Below are 20,115 nucleotides of genomic sequence, written 5' to 3' on the forward strand. Positions count from 1 at the left end.
CTTTTTCAACCCAGAACAAAAAGTCTGCTTTTACGGTCACTACAAATAACTTGACCAGCTAAAACTGTGCAGATTTGGTTGAATAGAGATGTGAGACCTGTTTTTTTTTTGCGCTGTGTGACAGTTATAGGTTTAATCACAGAATGACACTTCTATCAGCACGCTAGCGTGTGTCTTAGGTTTTTCTGAATGATACTATCAATAACTTCAATGTAAGATTTTCTTTTTGGGATAGATTTCAAGTAGGCCTGAAATACCACAAACTAGTTATTTTCAGAATGGCAAATTTGGGAATGCTTTTTCAACCCAGAACAAAAAGTCTGCTTTTACGGTCACTACAAATAACTTGACCAGCTAAAACTGTGCAGATTTGGTTGAATAGAGATGTGAGACCTGTTTTTTTTTGCGCTGTGTGACAGTTATAGGTCTAATCACAGAATGACACTTCTATCAGCACGCTAGCGTGTGTCTTAGGTTTTTCTGAATGATACTATCAATAACTTCAATGTAAGATTTTCTTTTTGGGATAGATTTCAAGTAGGCCTGAAATACCACAAACTAGTTATTTTCAGAATGGCAAATTTGGGAATGCTTTTTCAACCCAGAACAAAAAGTCTGCTTTGACGGTCACTACAAATAACTTGACCAGCTAAAACTGTGCAGATTTGGTTGAATAGAGATGTGAGACCTGTTTTTTTTTGCGCTGTGTGACAGTTATAGGTTTAATCACAGAATGACACTTCTATCAGCACGCTAGCGTGTGTCTTAGGTTTTTCTGAATGATACTATCAATAACTTCAATGTAAGATTTTCTTTTTGGGATAGATTTCAAGTAGGCCTGAAATACCACAAACTAGTTATTTTCAGAATGGCAAATTTGGGAATGCTTTTTCAACCCAGAACAAAAAGTCTGCTTTGACGGTCACTACAAATAACTTGACCAGCTAAAACTGTGCAGATTTGGTTGAATAGAGATGTGAGACCTGTTTTTTTTTTGCGCTGTGTGACAGTTATAGGTTTAATCACAGAATGACACTTCCATCAGCACGCTAGCGTGTGTCTTAGGTTTTTCTGAATGATACTATCAATAACTTCAATGTAAGATTTTCTTTTTGGGATAGATTTCAAGTAGGCCTGAAATACCACAAACTAGTTATTTTCAGAATGGCAAATTTGGGAATGCTTTTTCAACCCAGAACAAAAAGTCTGCTTTGACGGTCACTACAAATAACTTGACCAGCTAAAACTGTGCAGATTTGGTTGAATAGAGATGTGAGACCTGTTTTTTTTTGCGCTGTGTGACAGTTATAGGTTTAATCACAGAATGACACTTCTATCAGCACGCTAGCGTGTGTCCTAGGTTTTTCTGAATGATACTATCAATAACTTCAATGTAAGATTTTCTTTTTGGGATAGATTTTAAGTAGGCCTGAAATACCACAAACTAGTTATTTTCAGAATGGCAAATTTGGGAATGCTTTTTCAACCCAGAACAAAAAGTCTGCTTTTACGGTCACTACAAATAACTTGACCAGCTAAAACTGTGCAGATTTGGTTGAATAGAGATGTGAGACCTGTTTTTTTTTGCGCTGTGTGACAGTTATAGGTCTAATCACAGAATGACACTTCTATCAGCACGCTAGCGTGTGTCTTAGGTTTTTCTGAATGATACTATCAATAACTTCAATGTAAGATTTTCTTTTTGGGATAGATTTTAAGTAGGCCTGAAATACCACAAACTAGTTATTTTCAGAATGGCAAATTTGGGAATGCTTTTTCAACCCAGAACAAAAAGTCTGCTTTGACGGTCACTACAAATAACTTGACCAGCTAAAACTGTGCAGATTTGGTTGAATAGAGATGTGAGACCTGTTTTTTTTTTGCACTGTGTGACAGTTATAGGTTTAATCACAGAATGACACTTCTATCAGCACGCTAGCGTGTGTCTTAGGTTTTTCTGAATGATACTATCAATAACTTCAATGTAAGATTTTCTTTTTGGGATAGATTTCAAGTAGGCCTGAAATACCACAAACTAGTTATTTTCAGAATGGCAAATTTGGGAATGCTTTTTCAACCCAGAACAAAAAGTCTGCTTTGACGGTCACTACAAATAACTTGACCAGCTAAAACTGTGCAGATTTGGTTGAATAGAGATGTGAGACCTGTTTTTTTTTGCGCTGTGTGACAGTTATAGGTTTAATCACAGAATGACACTTCTATCAGCACGCTAGCGTGTGTCTTAGGTTTTTCTGAATGATACTATCAATAACTTCAATGTAAGATTTTCTTTTTGGGATAGATTTCAAGTAGGCCTGAAATACCACAAACTAGTTATTTTCAGAATGGCAAATTTGGGAATGCTTTTTCAACCCAGAACAAAAAGTCTGCTTTGACGGTCACTACAAATAACTTGACCAGCTAAAACTGTGCAGATTTGGTTGAATAGAGATGTGAGACCTGTTTTTTTTTGCGCTGTGTGACAGTTATAGGTTTAATCACAGAATGACACTTCTATCAGCACGCTATCGTGTGTCTTAGGTTTTTCTGAATGATACTATCAATAACTTCAATGTAAGATTTTCTTTTTGGGATAGATTTCAAGTAGGCCTGAAATACCACAAACTAGTTATTTTCAGAATGGCAAATTTGGGAATCCTTTTTAACCCAGAACAAAAAGTCTGCTTTGACGGTCACTACAAATAACTTGACCAGCTAAAACTGTGCAGATTTGGTTGAATAGAGATGTGAGACCTGTTTTTTTTTTGCGCTGTGTGACAGTTATAGGTTTAATCACAGAATGACACTTCTATCAGCACGCTAGCGTGTGTCTTAGGTTTTTCTGAATGATACTATCAATAACTTCAATGTAAGATTTTCTTTTTGGGATAGATTTTAAGTAGGTCTGAAATACCACAAACTAGTTATTTTCAGAATGGCAAATTTGGGAATGCTTTTTCAACCCAGAACAAAAAGTCTGCTTTGACGGTCACTACAAATAACTTGACCAGCTAAAACTGTGCAGATTTGGTTGAATAGAGATGTGAGACCTGTTTTTTTTTTGCACTGTGTGACAGTTATAGGTTTAATCACAGAATGACACTTCTATCAGCACGCTAGCGTGTGTCTTAGGTTTTTCTGAATGATACTATCAATAACTTCAATGTAAGATTTTCTTTTTGGGATAGATTTCAAGTAGGCCTGAAATACCACAAACTAGTTATTTTCAGAATGGCAAATTTGGGAATGCTTTTTCAACCCAGAACAAAAAGTCTGCTTTGACGGTCACTACAAATAACTTGACCAGCTAAAACTGTGCAGATTTGGTTGAATAGAGATGTGAGACCTGTTTTTTTTTTGCGCTGTGTGACAGTTATAGGTTTAATCACAGAATGACACTTCTATCAGCACGCTAGCGTGTGTCTTAGGTTTTTCTGAATGATACTATCAATAACTTCAATGTAAGATTTTCTTTTTGGGATAGATTTCAAGTAGGCCTGAAATACCACAAACTAGTTATTTTCAGAATGGCAAATTTGGGAATGCTTTTTCAACCCAGAACAAAAAGTCTGCTTTGACGGTCACTACAAATAACTTGACCAGCTAAAACTGTGCAGATTTGGTTGAATAGAGATGTGAGACCTGTTTTTTTTTGCGCTGTGTGACAGTTATAGGTTTAATCACAGAATGACACTTCTATCAGCACGCTATCGTGTGTCTTAGGTTTTTCTGAATGATACTATCAATAACTTCAATGTAAGATTTTCTTTTTGGGATAGATTTCAAGTAGGCCTGAAATACCACAAACTAGTTATTTTCAGAATGGCAAATTTGGGAATCCTTTTTAACCCAGAACAAAAAGTCTGCTTTGACGGTCACTACAAATAACTTGACCAGCTAAAACTGTGCAGATTTGGTTGAATAGAGATGTGAGACCTGTTTTTTTTTTGCGCTGTGTGACAGTTATAGGTTTAATCACAGAATGACACTTCTATCAGCACGCTAGCGTGTGTCTTAGGTTTTTCTGAATGATACTATCAATAACTTCAATGTAAGATTTTCTTTTTGGGATAGATTTCAAGTAGGCCTGAAATACCACAAACTAGTTATTTTCAGAATGGCAAATTTGGGAATGCTTTTTCAACCCAGAACAAAAAGTCTGCTTTGACGGTCACTACAAATAACTTGACCAGCTAAAACTGTGCAGATTTGGTTGAATAGAGATGTGAGACCTGTTTTTTTTTGCGCTGTGTGACAGTTATAGGTTTAATCACAGAATGACACTTCTATCAGCACGCTAGCGTGTGTCTTAGGTTTTTCTGAATGATACTATCAATAACTTCAATGTAAGATTTTCTTTTTGGGATAGATTTCAAGTAGGCCTGAAATACCACAAACTAGTTATTTTCAGAATGGCAAATTTGGGAATGCTTTTTCAACCCAGAACAAAAAGTCTGCTTTGACGGTCACTACAAATAACTTGACCAGCTAAAACTGTGCAGATTTGGTTGAATAGAGATGTGAGACCTGTTTTTTTTTGCGCTGTGTGTCAGTTATAGGTTTAATCACAGAATGACACTTCTATCAGCACGCTAGCGTGTGTCTTAGGTTTTTCTGAATGATACTATCAATAACTTCAATGTAAGATTTTCTTTTTGGGATAGATTTCAAGTAGGCCTGAAATACCACAAACTAGTTATTTTCAGAATGGCAAATTTGGGAATGCTTTTTCAACCCAGAACAAAAAGTCTGCTTTGACGGTCACTACAAATAACTTGACCAGCTAAAACTGTGCAGATTTGGTTGAATAGAGATGTGAGACCTGTTTTTTTTTGCGCTGTGTGATCAAACTGTATACTAATTGCCTCCTAATAGTGCACAGCAAATGATTGATATAACCGCTGTATAGCCATGTTTTATCATAAGAAATGCTGCTTATTTCATACAGTAGTCAATAGTATAGGAATGAGGAGGTGCGATTTAGTTTCACTCTACAAACCATGATTTATTCGTTCTATAGTCTTTCTCCCCCCATACTAAGTCAGCACTCCTCCCCATGTGACACAGGTGCTCTGTACTTAAATTAGCAGTAGTCTGCACAGGGTTTTAATTCCTACCACATCTCAGTTGGAGTTCCTGAGAAGCTGTGAACAGGTGATCCTTTAGCACCAGTTCACATGCGGCGCTGGATGGCGGCCGTCGTTGTTTCTGTGCTGTGCTGGTGGAGCTGTGGGATCCGAGGCCTAGGTGGCTCCGCTGTACAGCGGGGCGGCTGCTTTGACGGTCACTACAAATAACTTTACCAGCTAAAACTGTGCAGACTTGGTTGAATAGAAATGTCAGGTCTATTTTTTAGGCGCTGGGTGACAGGCTCAACTTGCCCCTGATGTAATATATGGCCAAAAAATAACCAGACTGTTGATGGTTAAATGCACTTCGGTGACACAGGCTTAGCCTGCAGCTGATGTAGTATATGGCCAAAAAATAATCAGACTGTTGATGGTTAAATGCACTTGGGTGAAACAGGCTCAGCCTGCAGCTGATGTAGTATATGGCCAAAAAATAACCAGACTGTTGATGGTTAAATGCACTTCGGTGACACAGGCTCAGCCTGCAGCTGATGTAGGATATAGCACAAAACAACCACACTATCGATGGTTAAATACACTTGGTGATAGCTCGTGCTGGCGCACCACAAGTCACAAAATGGCCGCCGATCACCCCAGAAAAAAAGTGATCTAAAAACGCTCTGGGCAGCCTCAAAAAAGTGAGCAAGTCAATAATAGCACTTCAATGATCCACAGCTGCAGATCGATCACAGAATGAAGTCTTTTGGAGGAGTTAATCTGCCTAATCTCGCCCTAACGTCGCAGCTGCAACCTCTCCCTATACTGATCATAGCAGAGTGACGTGCGGCGCTACGTGACTCCAGCTTAAATAGAGGCTGGGTCACATGGTGCACTGGCCAATCACAGCCATGCCAATAGTAGGCATGGCTGTGATGGCCTCTTGGGCCAAGTAGTATGACGCTTGTTGATTGGCTGCTTTACAGCCTTTCAAAAAGCGCCAAGAAAGCGCCGAACACCGAACCCGAACCCGGACTTTTACGAAAATGTTCGGGTTCGGGTCCGTGTCACGGACACCCCAAAATTCGGTACGAACCCGAACTATACAGTTCGGGTTCGCTCATCCCTAGTGCTGACCCTTTTCCTTCCCTAGCGGTGAGGCCTAGTGTCTTTTCCCTTCCTTCTTGTTGTCTTTTGGTGTTCTCCCCTACTACATCCGTGACATGATCCAGAGCCAATACCACCATTTTTGTTCTGATCTGTGCAGCTATGGATGCTATGACTGCACTGAGCGAACAGCTGCAGAATCTGACTTTGGAGGTAGCAGACCTCCGTGCGATGGTTTTGCAGATTCAGAGTCCACAGGCTGCTGGTTCCGGTGGTGGGTTCCAGGCCTGCCCTGAACCGAAGGTAGCTCTCCCGGACAAGTTTTCCGGGGGTAGTGACAATTTCATCCGGTTCAGGGAGTCATGTAAATTATACTTTAGGCTGCGTCCATACTCTTCTTGGGATGAGTGTCAACGTGTGGGTATGATTATTTCATTGCTTAAAGAGGACGCCCAATCTTGGGCTTTTTTTCTGCCGACCGGATCACCGTCCCTCCGGTCGGTAGATGAATTCTTTAGAGCCTTGGGTCTTATCTATGATGACCCGGATCGGATCTCTCAGGCTGAGACCAAGTTACGGGGTTTGCGGCAGGGAGAACGTTCTGCGCAGACCTATTGCTCTGAATTTAGGAGATGGGCTACGGATACAGAGTGGAACGATTCTGCTCTCCATAGCCAATTCTGCCAGGGTCTCTCTGAGAGACTGCAGGACGCATTGGCTTTTCATGAAAATCCTGAGTCATTGAGAGCAGCTATGTCCCTTGCTGTACATCTTGATAGACGCCTGAGGGAGAGATCTAGGGGTCCTCAGCTTCAGGACGTACTGTCCAATAAGGGTACTGCTTCCTTTGACACTTATGGTGGAGAGACATGGGTGGTTGTGCCTTGTGATGAGCCTATGCAGTTAGGAGGAGCTACTCCTGGAACTACTGGCAAAAGCTTGGGTCATGTGAAAGGAGTCTGCTTTTGTTGTGGCAAGAAGGGACATTTTGTGAATATTTGTCCGTACTTGCAGCATCAAGGTGTAAACAAAAAGAAAAAAAGGTCTAATCCCCAAATTACTATTGGTAGTGTGGGTGGGAAGCAAGAAAACCTACTTTTGTCTTTTACTGGTATTACCCATTTTCTCCTGTCTGCCGAGGTGGCGCTAGAGTCCAAAACTGTGAAAATCTAAGCATTTATCGACAGTGGGGCAGGAGTTAACTTGATTGATGGACAGTTTGTATGCATTCACGGGTCGACTACTATTGCATTAGAGAATAGTATTTCTGTCTTTGCAATTGACTCAGCACCTCTCGCCCAAAAATGCAGGTAGTGAATGACATTCATTTAATAGTGGTTGATTTGCATCAGGAATCTATCTCCTGTTATGTGTTGGAGGGTCTGCCTGCTCCGTTGGTGTTGGGCTTACCATGGTTAAGAAAACATAACCCTAACATCGATTGGCAAGCGAGACAGATTCTCGATTCGAGTGATTTTTGCATGGACAACTGTCTTAATGCATCGTTCTCTATGGTTACCACTAAAACTGTACCCTCGTTCATTTCTTAATTTTCTGATGTGTTTTCTGAGAGTGGTAATCAGGAGTTGCCTCCGCAACGGGAGTATGACTGTCCCGTCAATCTTATTCCCGGTGCAAAATTGCCCAAATCTCGGTTGTATAATCTTTCGGAACCCGAAAGAAAGGCTATGCGAGAGTATATCACCGAGAGTTTGGCAAAGGGACATATTAGACCATCCAAGTCCCCAGTGGCTGCTGGATTTTTCTTTGTAAAGAAAAAGGATGGTACCCTGAGACCATGTCTGGACTTTAGTGAGCTCAATCGTATTACCGTCCGTGATCCTTACCCCCTTCCTTTGATTCCGGATTTGTTTAGTCAGATTGTCGGTGCCAAGGTGTTCTCTAAATTGGATCTGAGGGGGGCATATAATCTGGTAAGGATCAAGGAGGGGGATGAGTGGAAGACCGCATTTAAAGAGGACCTTTCACTGATTATTACAGTATGAACTAACTATACAGCCATGGAGAGCGGCGCCCGGGGATCTCACTGCACTTACTATTATCCCCGGGCGCCGCTCCGTTCTCCTGCTATGCCCTCCGGTATTTCCGTTCACTAAGTTATGGTAGGCGGAGTCTGCCCTTGTTCTTCTGTAGCGCTGGCCAATCGCATTGCAGAGCTCACAGCCTGGGAGAAAATAACCTCCCAGGCTGTGAGCTCTGCGCTGCGATTGGCCAGCGCTAGAGCAGAACAAGGGCAGACTCTGCCTACCATAACTTAGTGACTGGAATCTCCGCCTACTATAACTTAGTGAGCGGAGATACCGGAGGGCATAGCAGGAGAACGGAGCCGCGCCCGGGGATAATAGTAAGTGCAGTGAGATCCCCGGGCGCCGCTCTACATGTATGTATAGTTAGTTCATAGTGTAATAATCGGTGAAAGGTCCTCTTTAATACCCCTGGGGGGTCATTTTGAAAACCTGGTCATGCCCTTTGGGTTAACCAATGCTCCTGTGGTTTTTCAACACTTTGTCAATGACATCTTTCATCATCTGGTGGGGAGGTTTGTCGTTGTATACCTTGATGACATACTAATTTATTCGCCTAATATGGAGACTCATCAGGATCATGTGAGACAGGTGTTACAGATCCTAAGAGAGAATAAGTTGTATGCTAAGATGGAAAAGTGTGTATTTGCTGTACAGGAAGTGCAATTTGTGGGTTACCTGCTCTCATCCTCAGGTTTTCGTATGGATCCAGAGAAGGTCCGTGCCGTGTTGGACTGGGATCGACCCGAAAATATGAAAGCGCTTATGCGGTTTTTGGGGTTTACCAACTACTACCGTAAATTTATTTTGAACTATTTATTGGTGGTTAAACCTTTAACAGACATGACTAGGAAGGGTGCTGATATTTCTATCTGGTCTGATGCGGCATTACAGGCCTTCTCTGCGGTGAAAAATGTTTTGCTTCGGCCCCTATTCTGGTGCAACCAGACGTGACTCAGCCATTTATTGTTGAGGTTGACGCGTCTGAGGTAGGGGTAGGAGCAATATTGTTGCAGGGTCCTTCACCCAGTAAATGGCGCCCATGTGCATTTTTCTCTAAATAACTCTCGACTGATGAAAAGAATTATGATGTGGGGAATAGGGAATTGCTGGCCATTAAGTTGGCGTTCGAGGAATGGCGGCATTGGTTGGAAGGAGCAATTCAACCTATTACGGTAATTACGGATCACAAGAATCTGGCCTACTTGGAGTCGGCTAAGCGACTGAACCCAAGGCAGGCCATATGGTCATTGTTTTTCACCAGATTTAACTTCATCGTCACTTACCGCCCTGGGGTTAAGAACGTCAAGGCGGATGCTTTGTCACGTAGCTTTCCTGGGGGGGGAGGGGGGGGGAGTCTAATGACCCTAGTCCCATTTTATCTGAAGGGGTGGTTATATCCGCTCTTTATCCTGATCTCGAGGCCAGGGTGTTGGAGACACAGGAGGATGCTCCGGACTCTTGTCCTCAGGGGAAGTTGTTTGTTCCCTCCGAATTACGTCACAAGGTGTTCGAAGAACATCACTGTATGGTGCTTGCTGGGCACCCTGGGAGTAGATCGACTGTCGATCTCATCTCTTGCAGATTCTGGTGGCCGGGGTTGCGTAAGTGTATTGAGGACTATGTGTCAGCCTGTGGTACCTGTGCACGTGCTAAGGTGACACATACTCGGTCTTCCGGATCTCTGCTTCCATTGCCCATCCTGTCCAGACCTTGGACCCATTTGTTCATGGATTTTATCACGGATTTACAGAATTCTTCGGGAAAGACCGTGATTCTGGTGGTTGTCGATCGTTTTAGTAAAATGGCACACTTTATTGCATTACCTAGTCTACCCAATGCTAAAACTCTTGCGCAGGTGTTTGTCGACAACATAGTGAAACTACATGGCATTCCCTCTTGCTTCCAGATTCTGGAGAGCGTTCTGTACTCGTCTGGGTGTACAATTGTCCTTCTCTTCGGCTTTTCATCCTCAGTCGAACGGACAGACGGAGTGCACTAATCAGAATCTGGAGACTTACTTGAGATGTTTTGTTTTAGAGAATCGGGAAGAGTGGTCTTCATTTTTGTCGTTAGCTGAGTTTGCTATAAATAACTGTAGACAGGAATCCACTAATAAGTCGCAGTTTTTTGGGGGATATGGGTTCCATCCACAGTTTGGTACATTTTCTGGTGCTCTTAATTCTGGCATTCCTGAGGAGGAACGATTTTCCTCTTCTTTGTCTTCTATTTGGCGGAAAATCCAAAATAACCTGGAAAAGATGGGCAACAGGTATAAGCGTGCGGCTGACAGGAAACGTATGAGTGGTCCGGACCTGAGAGTGGGTGATACTGTATGGCTGTCTACAAGAAACATTAAACTTAAGGTACCTTCTTGGAAGTTGGGACCAAGATTTATTGGTCCATATAAGATAACTGCCATTGTTAACCCTGTAGCCTTCCGTCTTGAACTTCCTCAGGCATTGAAAATCCATAACGTTTTTCATAAATCATTGTTAAAGAAATGTGTTGAACCTGTTGAGCCGTCCTCCTTGCCTCCCGCTCCTGTCATGGTGGACGGCAATTTAGAATTTCAGATCAGCAGGATTGTGGACTCCCAAGTTCTCCGGAGATCCCTCCAGTATCTCGTTCATTGGAGAGGGTACGGACCAGAGGAGAGGATGTGGCTTCCAGCGACCGATGTTAATGCTAGTTGTCTGGTGAGAGCATTCCACAGAGCTCATCCTGATAAGGTTGGTCCTGGGTGCCCTGAGGTCACCCGTAGAAGGTGGGGTACTGTCACACCGGTGACAGGTTTTAGAAGGTCTGAAAGATTATCTGCACATTAGTGATCTGACAGCCTCTTTTGGTTTTGGTTTCACTTTGTCTGTGTGTTGCTTGTATGTCCACACCTTCTGTTCAGGTGTGGATCATGTGACCTTTACCTCCCCTTATTTAGTCTGACTTTACCCATCACTCCTTGCTCTGGATAGCTTAATTTGGTTTTTGGAAGAGCTGGAGTGTGGTTCTAGTTGAAGTCCTGTTCATCCATCATCCTCAGAAGTTAAGTGTTCTGCTTGTTGTATTTTGTATCCCCCCCCACCTTTGTTGTTTACTAGGCCTCAGCAAGATGCTGGTTCCTTCACCAGGGAAGGAGCTGGTTGTCTCTGCCCTGTCATTACCATTAGGGCATCCGAGGGCCACCAGGGTTTTCTAGGTTCCTGTGTATGGGCATCACTGCCATCGACAGGTGCCCATACAGATAGGAGTTAGGGCCAGGAGCAGGGTTTTATAGGTGGTGACCCTTTTCATTCCCTAGCAGTGAGGCCTAGTGTATTTTCCCTTCCTTCTTGTTGTCTTTTGGTGTTCTCCCCTACTACATCCGTGACATGCGGGCCATGTAGAAATGCCTATATTTTACGTGGGGCTGCGGAACGGAGCAACGGATGCGTACAATACACCGTCACATACGGTTGTGTGAATGAGCCCTCAGAGTCATGCTGCAGTTACCAGCCCGGGCCTCTACTCGGTGTACTTTCAGTACTAGAGCAACTACCAAACAGCTGATCAGCTGGGGTGCGGGGTATCAGCCCCCCACTGATATACTATCCTGTGGATAGGCAATCAATACAAACATTCTGGAAAACTCCTTTGATGATCACTTATGTATCCTTAATTCCCACTTTCAGGTTTACTTGTTGTTTTATTCATAATTGTTTGTATTTTCTGCAGATATTTCCTGATGCAATCCTGCTGGGCTTTTGATTCTAAGAAAAGACCATCATTTCCAGAACTAGTTTCCTATCTGGGATATCAGATTTCCAATACAGAAGCTCTGGTATGAACAATGTATTCGCTATATGTTGTCATTTTGTTGGTGCCCATCAGTGTAGATTGTAGTATTTTTTAAAATAATTTTACCCTGAAGTAAAAATTAAAAAATACAAACAGTCAGAGTTATGGATTGTAAGTTTGTCATCTTCAGTCAGGTTGATATAAATTTGGGTAATAACCAATATGGCTTCCAGAGGCGTAACTTGCAACTCCTAGTCTTGATGCAAACTCCATAACAAGGGACCAACCCCATTCATATGCAGTTTATAGTACTGATATCATCTTATGTGTAGTGGAACCACATCACACATAGACACATTCAATTCTATAGAGCAGCAAATCTGTGCAGCCATTCCACAAATTATAGAACATGTCCTATTCTTGTCCATTCTGCAGACAAGAATATGCATTTTTAGAATAGAGTGGGGTGCAATTTGCGGATCACAATACGGATATTGTCGTGAGAATGTAGCCTAATATTACAGTGCAGAGATTACACACACAGTGATGTCACAGTGCCGCAATCATGGTCACAGTGTATCACAATACAGGGGAAATGTACAAAGTGATGGTGTTACAAAACAAGAAAAGCAAACTGATGTCACAGAAAGTGGATAATATCACAGAACAGGAATAATAAGTACAGTGATGTCACAGCTACTGGCCAAAGACCACAATGATGTCACAACACTGAGATAAACACCATGTCATAAAACAAGGATTGTGCACACGAGTGATGTCACAGTGCAGAACAGCCTGCTCGATCCGTACTAACGATAGCCCATGTGTGCCGCCGGAAGTCCGCTCCGGCCCTATTCACTATAATGGTCAGCGCGCTGCAGTTTTTGTCTGGCCGCCTCTCAGCATGTTTGCTGTGCTGCAGCCGGACCTCCGTCCCGTTCCCATTATAGTGAATAGGGACAGAGCGGATTTCCGGTGACACACATGGGCTAGCGTTAGTATGAATCCGGCAGGCTGTTCCCCCGCTGGACACTGCTAACGCTAATGTGAAAGTAGCCTGAAAGGAGTCTGTTAGCAAATTGCTAGAACTTCTTGCAATGATAATTGGGGAATACAGCTAATGTAGTTGTTGGACACGTGCTAGCAGTGTTGGACTGGGGTGCCTAGGGCCCACCAGTAAAATTAATTCTAGGGGCCCACTATACAGCGACATGCAAAAAGTACCTGCTCACGTAGTGGCAAGCAGCAATAAGACACTCAAGATGATTGATTAAGGAGGTCCGTGCAACAACTTCGAGAAGATGGGTCCCTGTGGAAAGAGAATACTAGCTGGCCTGCCTTTGTATGTTATGCCACCTGATGCATCTATAATACAAATTGGGTAGTCTGTTTAATAATCTACCCCATATTTTTATGGATATAGGCTAGTTGCTTGCTGGGGGACTGGGAGCCCACCTTTGTCAGGGGCCCACCGGGGGATTCACCTGTTCCCATGTGGGCTAGTCCGAGCCTGCGTGCTAGTCTTGCCTGTATTAATGCATAATCAAAGGGCATCTGTCAGCAGATTTGTACCTGTGACACTGGCTGACCTGTTACATGGGCGCTTGGCCGCTGAAGGCATCTGTGTTGGTCCCATGTTCATATGTGCCCGCATTGCTGAGAAAAAAATATGTTTTATTATATGCAAATGAGCCTCTGGGAGCAAATCTGCTGACAGATGCCCTTTAATCTATGGTAATTTCAGATAGTTCTACTACTTGATAGGTTACCTGCTACCATGCTAACTATGTGCAATGAGCCGGACCATGGGTGCAGTTACACGGACACCAATTATGCAGTGGGTCAGGATATGTGTATAATAGTCTATGGTTTTTGTTTGTGACGCCAATTGCAGCGTGCGCAGGGTACAGTCACAGGGCCCTTTAAGGTGTTGCAACTCACGTACCAGGTTAGGAAAGCCAGAGTGGTGTAATGTCTCTGTTTGATAATGGCAATAGTGTCAACGGTGTCTCCTACCTTGGTATGGCTGGACTCCTGGATCCTGGCTCACTTGCAATAAATGAGTGTGTTGCTAGTAGGAGTAATTGAGGAACTTGGTAGCAATGAATGAGATCCAGACTTGGAATATAATTCAAACTGGTCTTTACTTGATGCAGCAGTAATCCATGTGAGATACAGCAATAGTCTTGGGTCCCAGCAGGTATTGGCAATATGTGGCAGGAATTACTATCTTCTGCTCTGTCTATCTTCTGCTGTGTTGGGGACTGACTAGCTGAGGAGGAATTTGGCTTCTCCTGGTCTCTGGATGGTACTCACAGTTATGCTCCCAGGGTATGGTTCTTCCTGGAGTTCTGGAGGTGGCTGCTTGCTTTTCACCAGCTGAGGCTGAAAGGCTCAGACTGGGAATGGTGATCTTTTGTCTCAGCCGAGACAAGATTCTGGGTTGGGATCCCTAGAACTGGGAGCTCCTACAAGCACAGCCTTCCCCTAGCCGGGGTGGCTGGCACACTAACTCTAACTTCCTTCCCCACTCATGAGGCAGGATATGGGGACATTCCACACCTCCTCAAAGAGGGGGGAGCTAAACTGGAATGTACTATTCCAGTCTAGATATGCTAAACTGTCTCTAAGTCTCTGCTAAACATTGCTGCCACCTGCTGGTGTACATGGGAATTACAGCAAAGTATATTTAACAAGGATTCCAATGCACATAAGGCCTCTTTCACACTTGCGTTGTTGGGATCCGGCATGCACTTCCGTTGCCGGAGGTGCCCGCCGGATACGGAAAAACGCAAGTGTACTGAAAGCATTTGAAGACGGAACCGTCTTCCAAATGCTTTCAGTGTTACTATGGCACCCAGGACGCTATTAAAGTCCTGGTTGCCATAGTAGGAGCGGGGAGCAGGGGAGCGGTATACTTACAGTCTGTGCGGCTCCCGGGGCGCTCCAGAATGACGTCAGAGCGCCCCATGCGCATGGATGACGTGATCCATGCGATCACGTGATCCATGCGCTTGGGGCGCCCTGACGTCACTCTGGAGCGCCCGGGGAGCCGCACGGACGGTAAGTACACTGCTCCCCCGCTCCCCGCTACACTTTACCATGGCTGTCAGGACTTTAGCGTCCCGGCAGCCATGGTAACCACTCTGAAAAAGCTAAATGTCGGCTCCGGCAATGCGCCGAAACGACGTTTAGCTTAGGGCCGGATCCGGATCAATGCCTTCCAATGGGCATTAATTCCGGATCCGGCCTTGCGGCAAGTGTTCCGGATTTTTGGCCGGAGCAAAAAGCGCAGCATGCTGCGGTATTTTCTCCGGCCAACAAACGTTCCGTTCCGGAACTGAAGACATCCTGATGCATCTTGAACGGATTTCTCTCCATTCAGAATGCATTAGGATAAAACTGATCAGGATTCTTCCGGCATAGAGCCCCGACGACGGAACTCTATGCCGGAAGACAATAACGCAAGTGTGAAAGAGCCCTTAGTGAGAATGTGATGTTAAATTACACAAGATGACAATGCAGATACACTTAACAGGTTGTAGCGGGGTAAAAGAGTTTCGTAACATAACTCTGGGATGTTACATATGTAACCCTATAGTTATGCTCTACACATTACAAAAAAAAAAAAAGCATTAATTACTCTACTTAAGCTGTTGTTCCTGATATGGGCCTCACAATAGTTAATAGATAGGGTACTCCTAAAAACCACCACTGCTGTAACTAGCGGCAGGGGTGGCGTATAATCTCCTGGTCAGCTCTGCATTCTCTCCCACACAGATATGGGCTATGAGAACATTGAAAACTTTTCTCCACAGCCTCACTTCTAGGCTTAAGCGAATCGAGCTTCGGATCAGAGATCTGAAGTCGATTTGTTCAAACACTTTGGTTTTAATGCTGTATGGAGACCTGTCTCCGTACAGTATTAAAATGTATTGTCTTCGTGTAGGCAAAATTCGTTTGACCCGAAGTCGCGTGAGACTTTGTGAATTAATTCAGTCTTCATTTCCGCATCTTTAAAAACATTTAATTTAGATATCCGAAGTCGGGTTTGGTAGCGATATTTTTAAAGATGCAGAAATGAAGACTGAATTAATTCACTGAAGTCTTGCGCGAATTCAGGTGAAACGAAGCCAATATATTTCAATGCTGTACGGCGACGGCATTAAAATCAAAGTGTTTGACCAAATCGACTTCGGATCGATGATCCGAAGATCGATTCGCTCAAAACTACTCACTTCCTTGACTATAGGCTGATCTACTCTACTGTTTTTAGCATTTAGGGGTTAATGATCTATTTCCTGACTCTGGGGGATGTCTGGCAGAATGAGCATCATAAATCTTCTTCCCCTGTCTCCTCTACTTCAGCATCTCAGAGTTACGATACAGAAGCTGCCAGACATCAAAGGAGATCAGAAAGGAGCTCAATAAAGTACAATCAGCCTTGATTTGTGGGCTCAGTCCACAACTGCAACTACTGCGATCCCTGTAGTTACCCCACTACAGTGCCACTGCCGACTGTTCCTCTGTACAGCTCCAGACGGACGACTGTATTATTTGTTAGACGCTGTTCTTCACCTGGAAAGTTAAAGGCTATGTACACCTTCGGGGCCAATTTTTTTAAATGATTGCATTTTATTCATTTTAGGATACAATAATTGTTTGAGCCTTCTGTCCCAAAGGGTTAACTGTCTATCTGTGTGAATTGTACTTTTTACTTTCACTTTGTGCCGTCATCTAATAAACCTTGGGGGTCATTTATTATACTGAAATACTCTACTAAATTAGGCGTATTTCAGGTGCCGATGGCGGCACAATAGTTAGTTGCACCGCTATCTGCAACTTCGACCTGCTCATGTCAGGTCTAAAATAGTTTTGAACGGGGAAGGGGACCAGCTAGGAAGCTCTCTTACATTTAGAACTGGCGCTGGATGCGCCGAAGTTATGAAGAGGCCAGCGTCTCTTCATAACTTTGGCGGATCCTCCACCAGCTTAGGGCTTTATTAAACCCAGCGTCTAAAACGCCGGTCTTAATAAATGTGCCCCCTTATCTCTAAATTACTAAAAGGTCATAAACACTTATTTAAGTCTAATTCTTAACAGTAAGATAAGACCTGAACTATAATTGATGAAGAGATAAGGAGCCATCAGCTGAGCTGCCTGACAGAACAGAGAGAAAATTCAGATCCTGCTACTAGAGAAACTCAGCCCTGTATGGAGTAAAGGCTCCATATTTTTAATAAAGACCAATTGACAAAAATGATTTTAGCTCAAAATGAGTACAATTCACTAATAAAAAAATGCCCCCAAAGGTGTACATAGCCTTTAAATAGCATGTGGAGTTTGTTTGCTATTTGTAGGTGGTGATCATCTTGTCTAGAGGTATCAGACTGCCACTTACAAATCTATGCTAATTAAGATCTACATTGTCTAGTGGATGTTACCAGTCTAATCCTTCATTTATAAATCCTATATTCCAAAGCTTTTTACTTTGTATTCTTCCCAGATTTATCAAAGCAAGAACGACTGTGAAGCATTAGACAAATGTTGCATGTCGCCAATAGAAAGTGCGTTGATCCAGGACCTCCTGTCTGTCAATACACCACTTATCTAGAGCCACAATATGCTTGCACTGTCTCCAAGAAGAGGAACTCACTAGCAAAACTTGCACTGGATTTTTAGACATTTCCAGCTGTTACCCTGTCTCCATCATCTATCTCTCTCTGATGTAGATGAGTCATGGAAGGTTGGAATATTTTATGGCAGGGCTCGACAAATCCCGGGCGCCAGGTCGCCATGGCGACCAGGAATTTGGTCCTGGCGCTTGGGTATTTGTCAGCCCGTTTTCAAAGATGCGCTCTCGGCGCGCACCATGGTTTCCTGAGCCGGCACAGTGGAGAAGGAGAGGAGTCCCTCCCTCCCCACTGTGCGCGGCTGCCGCTGGCCACTAAGAACAGAGTAGGAGGAGGAGGGGAGGGACTGTAGCCACTGCGCCACCAATGAATGTGCCGGCCATATCCCGGCCCCTATGACTGCACGCTGTGATCCGCGCGATTAACCCCTCAGTTGAGGGGTTATTCGCGCGGATTACAGCGTCCTGTCAGAGGTCGGGTGCCGGGTTCTTCAGTCTCGACTCTCTGCATCGGTGGGCAGTGGGCAGTGGGCAGTTCCGATCGGAGTCCCAGCAGTGTAATGCTGGGGCTCCGATCGGTTACCATGGCAGCCAGGAGTCACGCTACTGAAGTCCTGGCTGCGATGGTATGTTAGTAAGCAGCATTATACTCACGTGCGCCGTGGCCGCCGGTCGCTCCTTCTTCTGTCTGTGCGGCTCATTGCTAATGCTTATAGCATTAGCAATGCGCCGCACAGACCTATGAGAAGAAGGAGTTCCCGGCGATCACGGCGCACGTGAGTATAATGCTGCTTACTAACATACCATCGCAGCCAGGACTTCAGTAGCGTCCTGGCTGCCATGGTAACCGATCGGAGCCCCAGCATTACACTGCTGGGACTCCGATCGGAACTGCCCACTGCCACCAATGATGGGGGGAGGAGGGGGACCCTGTGGCCACTGCCACCAATGATTAATACTGGGGAGGGAGGCGGGGTGGGTTTGTTACCAGAGGGGGCTGATAAGAGGGAGGGGGGGGGGGCTGATCAGATGATCAGAGGCTGGAGGTGCTGATAAGAGGGAGGCTGGAGGGGCTGATAATAGGGAGGCTGGAGGGGCTGATAAGAGGGAGGCTGGAGGGGCTGATCAGAGGGAGGCTGGAGGGGCTGATAAGAGGGAGGCTGGAGGGGCTGATAAGAGGGAGGCTGGAGGGGCTGATAAGAGGGAGGCTGGAGGAGCTGATAAGAGGGAGGCTGGAGGAGCTGATCAGAGGGAGGCTGGAGGGGCTGATCAGAGGGAGGCTGGAGGGGCTGATCAGAGGGAGGCTGGAGGGGCTGATCAGAGGGAGGCTGGAGGGGCTGATCAGAGGGAGGCTGGAGGGGCTGATCAGAGGGAGGCTGGAGGGGCTGATCAGAAGGAGGCTGGAGGGGCTGATCAGAGGGAGGCTGGAGGGGCTGATCAGAGGGAGGCTGGAGTGGCTGATCAGAGGGAGGCTGGAGTGGCTGATCAGAGGGAGGCTGGAGGGGCTGATCAGAGGGAGGCTGGAGGGGCTGATCAGAGGGAGGCTGGAGGGGCTGATCAGAGGGAGGCTGGAGGGGCTGATCAGAGGGAGGCTGGAGGGGCTGATCAGAGGGAGGCTGGAGGGGCTGATCAGAGGGAGGCTGGAGGGGCTGATCATAGGGAGGGGGGGAGGGGCTGATCAGAGGCTGGAGGGGCTGATCAGAGGCTGGCTGCCATGGTCAGCTCCCTGCTGTGTGCACAAAGCACAGGGCAGCAGGGAGAGTGTAAAGTCCTATTCACCCTAATAGAGCTCTATTAGGGTGAATATGACAAGGGTTCTAGCCCTTAAGAAGGCTAATAGTTATTAAATAAAGTAAAAAAAAAAAAGTTTAAACACCCCCCCCCCCCCAAATATAGAAAACAATATATTGCGATATACATGCTTAAAATTATATCGCAATATAGATTTTATGACGCGTCTCCGCCTGGCTCCTAACTTTTTTAGCTGGCTCCTAGATTCCAAGGAAATTTGTCAAGCCCTGTTTTATGGTATGCTGAACTAAAAGACAGAAGTCATGAGATGCTGCATTTTCTGCAGGGAGCAACACAAGGTTTCTTTTTACCAAGATTAGGGTGTCAACATATAGAAAAGCATTCATGAGGACTCGTCACTTGCCAGTCAACCCTACCAGATGCCATCACCCGAGATATACACTCCTCCACTTCCTTGACCTAGGACAACTGAAAGCTGTCTGCTTAAGACCTTTGGAGCACTACCAGCAACAGCTCCTTGAGTGCTGAGGTTTCCATACATCTGTTATAAACATGGACTTCAACATCTAGTCAAGTATGAAAATAAATGTACCATATCCATATATCTTCTGAGTTTGTATATCATGGACATTGAAAATGCATTTTTCTCTTTGTATTCATTGTTACAGTATGGTTTATATGTTGTAGCAACTAGTTGCTATTATATCTGTGGCAAATATTTTGCAATACTTTATCTTGA

The 20,115-nt window shown here is 44.5% G+C and overlaps 1 protein-coding gene across 1 annotated transcript in view; it reads left to right on the forward strand.

Moving 5' to 3' along the window:
• The window catches only part of FLT3 (fms related receptor tyrosine kinase 3), a 134,110-nt gene extending 116,361 nt beyond the window's left edge, over window positions 1-17,749 (forward strand). The window contains exons 23-24 of the mRNA XM_040426171.1: window positions 11,930-12,035; window positions 17,499-17,749. Of these exons, the coding sequence (XP_040282105.1) occupies window positions 11,930-12,035; window positions 17,499-17,606 (214 nt within the window). The 3' untranslated portion in view covers window positions 17,607-17,749. The remainder of the gene's footprint in view (window positions 1-11,929; window positions 12,036-17,498) is intronic.
• Window positions 17,750-20,115: the final 2,366 nt, after the last annotated feature.

The sequence above is a fragment of the Bufo bufo genome, chromosome 3, assembly GCF_905171765.1.
Source record: "Bufo bufo chromosome 3, aBufBuf1.1, whole genome shotgun sequence".
NCBI classification, from domain to species: Eukaryota; Metazoa; Chordata; class Amphibia; order Anura; family Bufonidae; genus Bufo; species Bufo bufo.